Here is a 9373-nt window from a genome sequence, read left to right as displayed (position 1 = left end):
AAACAGCTTGAAATGAAATAACAACTTTATCTAAAAATTCTAACCGCATTAGATACACATAAATAGCGACAAATGGATTCAAGAAAATACATTTACGTAAATAAGCCTAGATAAAAATTTTGGTGCGAAAAGTTTCAAAGTAAAATATTAATTCACAACTTAAAGCTACTTATTTCTTGAACTAAGTTGGTTCAGAAGAGCAAAATACGACCAGGCAGTTCTAAGAACCTGCAAAACAGTGTTTAAATAATGCTTCATTTTTTAAAGTGCAAACTTACTTTCACAAATCTGTCTAAAGAAAGGTAAAGCTGATATTTTGATCGGTTTAATAATGTTTAAGACAAAAATGAATAACTTCTTTTTTAAATCTTCGGGCAATTCAGTCCAGTCTGAGTCAAATGCGGCGTACGAAACCAGGTCGCTCTAGAAAAGAACTCGAATAAAATTTTGAATCATATAGGTTTTAGTTGATATAGTCGCACACTTACCGTTAATTCTACTTCATTGCCATCCCAACAATACATATAAATTTGAATAGTAATGGTAAATCCATACGTAACTAGTGTATAGAATTCACTAGAAAATGGTACCACCTAAATAGATTATTTAAAAAATATATCATATTTCTATTTACATAAATTACCATTGTTAGTTGAAACATTGTTTTTCCAATGGCCACTCCATTTATAATCAGGTGACAAACAAATATCCAATTAAAAAATGTACAGTCTTCAACACACCTAAAGTTTTAAATTCCAGTATAAAAGAAGTTCTACAATTTTAGCCTACCTTAAAATCCACTTATGATGTAAAACACACACACTCAAACCCTTATTGAAGTCGTTTGATAACTTGGTAAACTTTCTTAAATTATCACTTAATATATCAAACTGGCATTTTGTAGAGACATTGACAATGTACATCAAACTGTCAACAATGCGATGAACCAAAGTCAAATACCTTGAACTAATTACTTGAAAACCATACGTAATTTCGTACAAAGGTGAAATTTTGTAGTCGTATGGATACCACGCCAGAAATGGTAAACGCTTTTCTTCTGCAGACGCATCCAAAAGTTTGTAACTCATCGAGAAGGTGATCCATGAGACACATAGAACCACAAACATCCAGCAGCTGGATGTCCAAGATTTGATACCAGATTCATTCAAAACTTTTTGTTGATGATTGTTCTTTGGAAACCAGTTACGTTTTAAAAGAATCATTCGTTCGTTGAGCTTTTTCATATTTATTATAACGAAGAAAACTTTGAAACTCGCCGTAATATTTATCAAAAGTATGTAGACAATGGCAACGACAGTTTCTAATTGGTTACGGACGAAGTAAATGCTAATCAGTTGTGTGCCAATGTGGCAGGCGACGACAAGCGTGCTGATGAGGCTACCATATGCCATATAAAATCCTTCTTTCTTTATTGGCCACAAACCCATTGTTTTCAAAAGTAGAATGTTCAAGTTGATGGTAGTTTTCCAGTCGTGATAAACTTCATCCATGTTCAGTTGTAGTTGATGATAAAAAAAATAAAGGTATCAAAACGTGCAGAATGGGGCCAAAGCGTTTAAAATATAGATTTGGTCGTTCACTGTGTATTCTTTTACTTCATCACATACAACTATTTTACAACACATTTATACTTCAGGGGACGTGCTTTTTACATCGAATCATTTGTCATGCTTCTGCGCAAAATAAGTGATGGTATTAGTTTACAAAGAGGTAAGAGATTAAAAGATATTTAAAAATTGTGACAAAAGAGGAAAGTAGAAATTTTTTCACTTAAATCCTATAAAAAAAATTTTTACCTGTTTACATGTGTATTTTTCAACGATTTTATGTATATTTTAACAATAGAGCAAACTTGATCAAGGACACCTTTTAATAAAAACTGTCTCCTTCAACTAAAGCAGACGCAAATTGGAGAAATGAATTTTTAAGCAGTTTACTAAATTAACAATTATTATACGGTATGTATCTTCTCTTAGAGTGAAGCCTGTAATTACACATTACAATCTTTTTTCGAATACTTTTCCCACAACAAAACGATCAATTGGCATCAGAGAATAATTAATTAAGAAACTGCATATATTATTAATAGAACGAAACGTTGAAAGTGCAATTATCTAATTACGGGAACACACCCCTAAATCCATTTGTGTTGGAAATTTTGGTGAATTTGCTACAACGTAGTGTATTCATCCACCGCAGTGGTTTAGTTGGTAAGTTCTTTTTCTGTTTGAAATAAAATACATTGTATTTCCAGTTTATATAATAATTATCCACAGATGCTTAGTAAAAGATATTGTTAACCACCTTAACTCTTTCTTATTCACGTCAAAAACGTTTTAGATTTTTTGTATTGTCCATTTTGAGCACAAATATTTATGTCAGTAAAGTAATGTAACTATTTTTAGAAACGTTTACACGATTTCACCCATTTTGGGAAAAAGAGCTGATTATTCGTTACTTGAACAATAAATAAGTTAAACAATTTTTTTTTCAAAGATTCTTTATTAAATAGTAGATATCAGCGGATAATATACAGCGTAATTGGCAACTGTCAGTGTAAATATCAAAACATGAACAATTCTAACTGAGGTTTGTAATAATTTGAATGTAAATGTCATCTGATAAAAATTACGCCAAAATTGATAAGTAAATTGAAATACTTTTAAGTACACGATTTCTTCTAGCACACTTTATTTTTTCTTCAAAGTTCTCGCAAATTCCTGAATTAACTAATGAAACAAGAACTTATTCCGGCGCCTCCACCATTTTAAATCAAAAATTGAAATTCGTCAATACGGTATCTAAATTGCTAATTTTTACAGGAAATTTTCTCAGAGTCAAAAATCTGTGGTTATTGCGCAGATCCCGTAGAATATGGTAGATTTTTTTTTTATGAAAATGATTTATTTTGGCCGATAATTTCTATGGCGTTATTCTGTTCAAATATCAAGATTCTTGAATAAACACATGTTTCCTCATAACGCACAAAATTTTCTATTCAAATTTCCTACAAATTTTTGAAATGGATAGAGATGAAATTACAAATCAGTTATCAATTTGCAAGGAAAGTTCTTCATTTTCTTCCTATTTATTCTCAGAAACTAAAAATCAACATCATCAAATACCAAGATAAAACTCTGGAAATTGTAAAAAAAATCGAAAATGTACCAACTATTCTAATGATGATATCGAAAAGTATTCTACATACTTTTAAATGATCATATCATTAATAATAATAATAATAATTTTATCAGTACGTATAATCCTATAAGGCTTTGTACATGTCAAGTTTACATAATTGAGAACACTACATGAAAACAACAGTAGGATCTAATAAAAATTCGCTAGTGTCATAGTAAGCTTTAGATATTAAAAATGATTTTACAGTATCTGGAAAGGTTGTTAACCTAGTTAACTAGTTTCTGAACAGCAACAGGTAATTTATTACAAAACTTTATGCCATAATAGTCAAGTCCTGTTCTCGATTTACTTACTCTTAATCTTTTCGTGTAAAGAAGATCTTTCTGACGAGTATTATAATTGTGTACGTCACCATGATATTTATAAGCTGCCACATTTCTCCTAACATCCAAAAGACAATTGAGAATATATAAACATGGAAATGTGAGTATACTAAGTTCAATGTACGCAATTTTACAATTCTCCCTATATTTGAGCCCAGCAATTATCCTGATTGCCCTGCGTTGCAAACCAAAGATGCGATGTCTTATCACAGAATGTCCCCAAATCTGACTCCCATACGAAATATGTGATTCACAAAGTGCAAAATACGCTACCCGCAATATTTTAGGTGGTACTCGATCTCTTAGATTTCGTAAAAGAAATATTTCTTTTGACATTTTGCTAGCAATCATTTCGCCGTGAATACCCCAATTCAACTTCGAGTCAATATATAATCCTAGAAATTTTACTGAGTCGTCATAATTATTAGTATATGCTCGTTACCTTTTTTAAGGTAAAGAGCATATTTACAGATTTATCGAAATTTAAACATAATTCGTTCCTATGAAACTAGCCCCAAGCTTTCGAATATGTGTTTTTACTCAAATGGACAACAGTTGGTAAAGAGGTTGCTTTATTCATTAAGGTTGTATCATCGGCATAAAGAATTAAATTCGAATTTAAGTGATTCGGTAAGTCATTTATGAACACTAGAAATAGTAGTGGGCCGAGGATGGAACTTTGAGGCACACTTCTTTCTTTCTTTCTTTCGCGGAAGTGCTAGAGCCCTAAAGTTACGTGTTAATGAAATCTTGACAAGCACTAGCTCAAAAAAAAATTAAGGAGATATTACAAAAAGGACGTGACCAATAGTTAGCTCCAGCAAAGGTTACCATCGATCAGTTAAGGGAAGAAAATGCGGTATTGAAAGTCAAAATTAACAGAATACAGAGGAATAATGAAGAAAAAGTTATCTTACCGCAATTATCCGTTGAAAAAATTGCTGATACACCGCCAAAGAAGCTGTTATGAAGCAAAAAATAACGACCTGTAAAGATGAAAAGCCGGAATAACAAACAGAAGTATCAAAAAATACGCACGACCTGGATGCGCAAACTCCCACTCGTAAAAAGCGTTCTATGGTCGTTGGAAGCAGTACAATTACAAACAACATCGGCACTAATTGCAACAGTGCACTACAGGGTGTTCCAAAATGTGTGCATCTGCATGTGTCCAGAATGTATCCAACAACAACTTATGAAGCACTTCAGGATTATCTGACACAGCTTTTCCCTGAGCTTACATCTATGAAGTTGGAGCTCAGAAACGAAGCAATATACTTATAGATGAAAGTACGCATTTATAAGGATAATTTCGACGAAACTTGGGCTATTGAGGCGTGTGTATAGTCATCTCAAATTGACGCATTTCATTTGGGAACCCATTATTGTAGATCTAATTTTTGGGGCAATTTTTGTAAAGAGCGACTTACAGGAATTTACTGTGAAAAAACTGTTCGAAGGATGTGCATCTTCTTTAAAATGACAAAAACTGAATGTTTGGTGCTGTATTATTGGTTACCATGTAATTGGTCCTTTTTTTATTAACGTGAATTTAAATTCTGAGGGATACTTAAGGCTGTTGCGGGAACTAGACTTAGAGAATTGTTTCCCAATTGGTCCAATTACCAAAATTCGGGGTTCCCAGCAGCAACGATTTGGTTCCACCAAGACGGTGCTCCACCACATCTTGGACGTCAAGTGCGAAAGTACTTAAATGAAACTTTTCCTGGCAGATGGATAGGCTGAAAGGGTACTAGTGAGTGGCTTGCCAACTCACCGGATTTGACACCGCTTGACTTTTTTGTGGGGCTATTTGAAGAATCGCGTTTACAGGAACGCGTACGTAATGAAATTGCTAGGATCCTTCAGAAATTCTTTTGTTATTGGTTAATTTATTTCATTATTTTTTAATAATTTATTTTGCCATTTCATTCAGAAAGAAGGTACGTGTGCTATATAAATGGATTCAGAAGGAAGAAATCTGATTTCAAAAGTGCATCACGTATAATATGGTAGTGTCATTTAAAAAAAAATCAAGTTGGGTCTCGAAAACAAATGAAGTAAAAAAAAATTCTCTTGGCGAATAATTAGAGCATAACTTGTTGTACCCCTATACCTAATTTCAGGGGATTTGTACAATTGGTTCTTAAGATACTTATTTTACCGTTTCCGTATATTGGAGCGACCCTGTATAATTTTCAGAATGCTTTGGCTACGGAAAGTTGGGATGAATTATATCTTAGTCAAAATTTTAACTCAGTCTTTGAATATTTTTGTAATATATATTTTTACACTATTTTGACAAGATTACAGAAGTGAAATAAATGTAAGAACTCACCCGAAAATGACTGAATTAATAATAAGATTAAACTGTCCAGTATGAAATTGAAGGATTTATTTACATTAAAGAGTAATTTTCCTAATTTACAACCAGTGTATAAATTTGAAAAACAAAATATGAGAAACTGATTAAACAAACTAAAAAGAGGTATTTTCAAAACAAAATTATAAATTCCGGCAAAACCATAAAATCTGCAAGGACTATAGTTAATAATCTGACTAGTTCGAATATAGAATCGAATCTTACTGTTAATATTAACAATAGAATTTTGAAGATCTATACATCTTAGATAATACTTTCAATGTTTTTTTTTAAGAAGATCCCGTTGCAAGTTATACAAGATATTTCAAAAAATAGTTTTGAAGATACTTTCAATCCAAAAATTTGTAGTCAGGATGTGTTAGTGTATCCTTTCACTGAAGAAGAGTTTCTCCAACTTGTGAGTAGAAAATTAGAAAAATAGAAACTCTTCTGGAGAAGACGAAGTTCCAAACATTTTGCTATAAAGGAATTTCAGACATTGTCAAGCCAATATTTTGAACTTTTGTCACTGTCCAGGTCAGTTTCTCCATGTGTCTCAAATTACGAAAAGTGTTAAAAGTGCTATCTTATGCTGATGGAAAACTATAGGTCATTTACAGTTCCCTATGTGTTTTCAAAGATTTTTGAGTACCGATTTTTGGAGAGGCTTCTTGTAGACATTGAAAGGAACACCATTATTTCCGTGTAAATAAATCTACTAAAACGGCAACTTTTCATTTTACGAAGATCTGGTTCGTTTTTTAAAGGCTGGTGAATGCCCTAGTAGGATCTTCTCCGATCGGAGTAGAGCATTTGATTGCGTTAATTACGACATATTGTTTTTTAAATTAAAAATTTATGGATTTAGTAGCACTCAACTGGCGTATCTGCAAAATTTTCTCACAAACAGGATGCACTATGTTGTTAACCACGTTACAAAAAACATCGGTACCACTTTTACTCTGATAAAATCAATATAAATACTTGTGTCCCACAGGGCTCAATTATGGGCCCTGTCTTGTATATCTTGTATACTAACGACTTTAAAAATGCTTTTGACGCAAAGATAATCATGTATGCCGATGGCACGGCAATTTTATTCTCTCACAAGTGCAATATGCTCCTGAACTAAAATGGTAATATCATACTTGAAAAACTGAGAACTGCTATAGCTTAAATTCTTTACTTCTTAATTCAAAAAACAAAATGTTATTAGATTTCATAATCGACAAAAGACTTGTTCACAAATGACTTTTAACTATAACAATAAGCTTCATTTTTGTAATGGATGTTCTACAATTTTTTTTATACATTTTGACAAATTCCTGAACTGGAAACAACATTGTCATCGTGTAGTCACGTCCTTATCTTCGGCATCATATCTGATTCGAAATTTACGTAATATTCTTAAGGAAGACCAACTGAAAATCATCTGCTTTGCAGAGGTAGAGTCACTTCTACGGTATGGTATTCTGTTGTGGGGCTGGTCAACACTGGCACCGAAAGTTTTTATTGCACAAAAACCGGTAATTAGGATTATTGCTAGGGTACTTACTTTACTTAATTTTTCTTGACGTCCTTTCAAAAAATTAGTTTTGTCTCAAAAAAGGACAAAGTTATTATTATTATTATCATTAATATTATTATTAAACAAAAGGAAATGTGTTTTTTTAAAAAAAGAAAACAGCTTGAAAGGAAATAAAAACTGTGTCTAAAAATTTTAACCATGTTATTTAGATACACATAAATAGCAACAAATGAATTCAAGAAAATACATTTATGTAAATCAACCTACATAAAAATTTTACTACGAAAGGTTTGGAGGTGGCATATAAATATTACAATATCAAGTTACTTATTTCTTGAACTAAGTTGGTCCAGAAGAGCAAAATACGACCAGGCAGTTCTAAGAATCTGCAAAATATTTTTTTAATGTTTCATTTTTCAGAGTTGCAAATTTACTTTCATAAATGTGTCCAAAGACAGGTAAAAAACATTGAAAGCTGATATCTTGATCGGTTTAATAACATTTAAGACAAAAATAAATAAATTCTTTTTTACATCTGCGGGTAATTCAGTCCAGTCTGACTCAAATGCTGCGTATGAAACCAGGTCGCTCTAGAAAAAATTAATGTTAACATCTTGATAAAAAGTTTGTTTTGTTGACTATTTTTTTAGCTACACTCACACTTAATTCTACTTCATTACCATGCCAACAAAACATGAAAATCTGAATAGTAATGGCAAATCCGTACGTAAAAAGTGAATAGAATTCACTAGAAAATGGCGCCACCTAAATAGATTATTTACTAAAAAATACCACATCAACATAAATTACCATGGTTAGTTGAAACATTGTTATTCCAATAGCCACTCCATTTATAATCAGGTGGCAAACAAATATCCAGTTAAAAAATTTACAGCCTTCAACAAAACTAAAATTAACAATTTCAGTATAACAAAAGTTCTGCCATTTTAGCCTACCTTAAAATCCTCTTATGATGCAAAATGCACACAATCAAACCCTTATTGAAGTCGTTCGATATCTTGGTAAAATTTCTTAAATTGTCACTTAATATATCAAACTGACATTTTGTGTACACATTGACAATGTACATCAAATTGTCAATAGTGAGATGAACCCAAGCCAAATAGCTTGAACTAATTACTTGAAAACCATACGTAATTTCGTACAAAGGTGAAATTCTGTGATCGTATGGATACCACGCCAGAAATGGTAAACGCTTTTCTTCCACAGACGCATCCAAAAGTGGGTAAGTCATCGAGAAGGCGACCCATGAGACACATATAACCACAAGCATCCTGTAACTGGATATCCAAGATTTGATACTAGATTCAATCAAAACTTTTTGTTGATGATTGCTCTTTGGAAACCAGTTACTTTTTGAAACAGTCATTCGTTCCTGCAGCTGTTTCATATTTATTATAACGAAGAAAACTTTGAAACTCGCCGTAATATTTATCAAAAGTATGTACACTATGGCAACGACAGTTTCTAATTGGTTACGGACGAAGTAAATGTTAATCACTTGTGTGGCAATGTGGCAGACGACGACAAGCGTGACCATCAGGCTACTATACACCATATATAAACCCGGCTTGTAAATTTCGTTCTTTCTTGGCCACAAACCCATTATTTTCAAAAATATAATGTTCAAGTTGATGGTATTTTTCCAGTCGTGATAAACTTCATCCATGTTCAGTTTTAGTTGATGATGAATAAATAAGTGTATCAAAAAGTGCAGAATGGGACCAACACGTTTGAAACATATATTTGGTCGTTCACTGTGTATTCTTTTACTTGTATCACATAAAATTATTTTACAGCACATTTATACTTTTGGGGATGGACTTTTTACATCCAATCATTTATCATGCTTCTGCGCAAAATATGTTAGTTATGGTTGTAATTTACAAATAGGTAATAGATTAAAAGATATGTAGA

At 32.2% G+C, this 9373-nt stretch overlaps 2 protein-coding genes across 2 annotated transcripts; both read right to left on the bottom strand.

The window, feature by feature from the left end:
* Positions 1-220: 220 nt before the first annotated feature.
* On the bottom strand, positions 221-1511 carry LOC135139598 (odorant receptor Or1-like). Its single transcript, XM_064069895.1, has 5 exons — positions 790-1511; positions 644-740; positions 489-593; positions 279-423; positions 221-228 (listed from the first exon to the last, which is right to left on the bottom strand). Exons 1-5 carry the CDS (start codon positions 1509-1511, stop codon positions 221-223), a joined length of 1077 nt encoding a protein of 358 aa, XP_063925965.1.
* Positions 1512-5139: 3628 nt separating this feature from the next.
* On the bottom strand, positions 5140-9125 carry LOC135139596 (putative odorant receptor 92a). The gene is made up of 5 exons (XM_064069894.1): positions 8392-9125; positions 8246-8342; positions 8096-8200; positions 7969-8025; positions 5140-5298 (listed from the first exon to the last, which is right to left on the bottom strand). The coding sequence occupies exons 1-5, from the start codon at positions 9123-9125 to the stop codon at positions 5140-5142; spliced, it is 1152 nt and encodes a 383-aa protein (XP_063925964.1).
* Between the last annotated feature and the right edge of the window lie 248 nt (positions 9126-9373).

The sequence above is a fragment of the Zophobas morio genome, unplaced genomic scaffold (genome assembly GCF_036711695.1).
Source record: "Zophobas morio isolate AGI-343-1 ecotype UQ-CSIRO unplaced genomic scaffold, CSIRO_AGI_Zmor_V1 ptg000031l, whole genome shotgun sequence".
Lineage (NCBI taxonomy): Eukaryota > Metazoa > Arthropoda > Insecta > Coleoptera > Tenebrionidae > Zophobas > Zophobas morio.
This window is presented reverse-complemented; position numbering and strand designations above follow the sequence as displayed.

Coding starts and splice junctions, on each gene's coding strand:
- LOC135139598 (XM_064069895.1), bottom strand. CDS start 1,511: ATGGATGAAGTTTATCACGACTGGAAAACTACCATCAACTTGAACATT. Junction 741..789: donor CATCATAAGTGGATTTTAAG/GTAGGCTAAAAT, acceptor TTAAAACTTTAG/GTGTGTTGAAGACTGTACAT. Junction 594..643: donor CAATGTTTCAACTAACAATG/GTAATTTATGTA, acceptor TAATCTATTTAG/GTGGTACCATTTTCTAGTGA.
- LOC135139596 (XM_064069894.1), bottom strand. CDS start 9,125: ATGGATGAAGTTTATCACGACTGGAAAAATACCATCAACTTGAACATT. Junction 8,201..8,245: donor CAATGTTTCAACTAACCATG/GTAATTTATGTT, acceptor TAATCTATTTAG/GTGGCGCCATTTTCTAGTGA. Junction 8,026..8,095: donor GTAATGAAGTAGAATTAAGT/GTGAGTGTAGCT, acceptor AATTTTTTCTAG/AGCGACCTGGTTTCATACGC.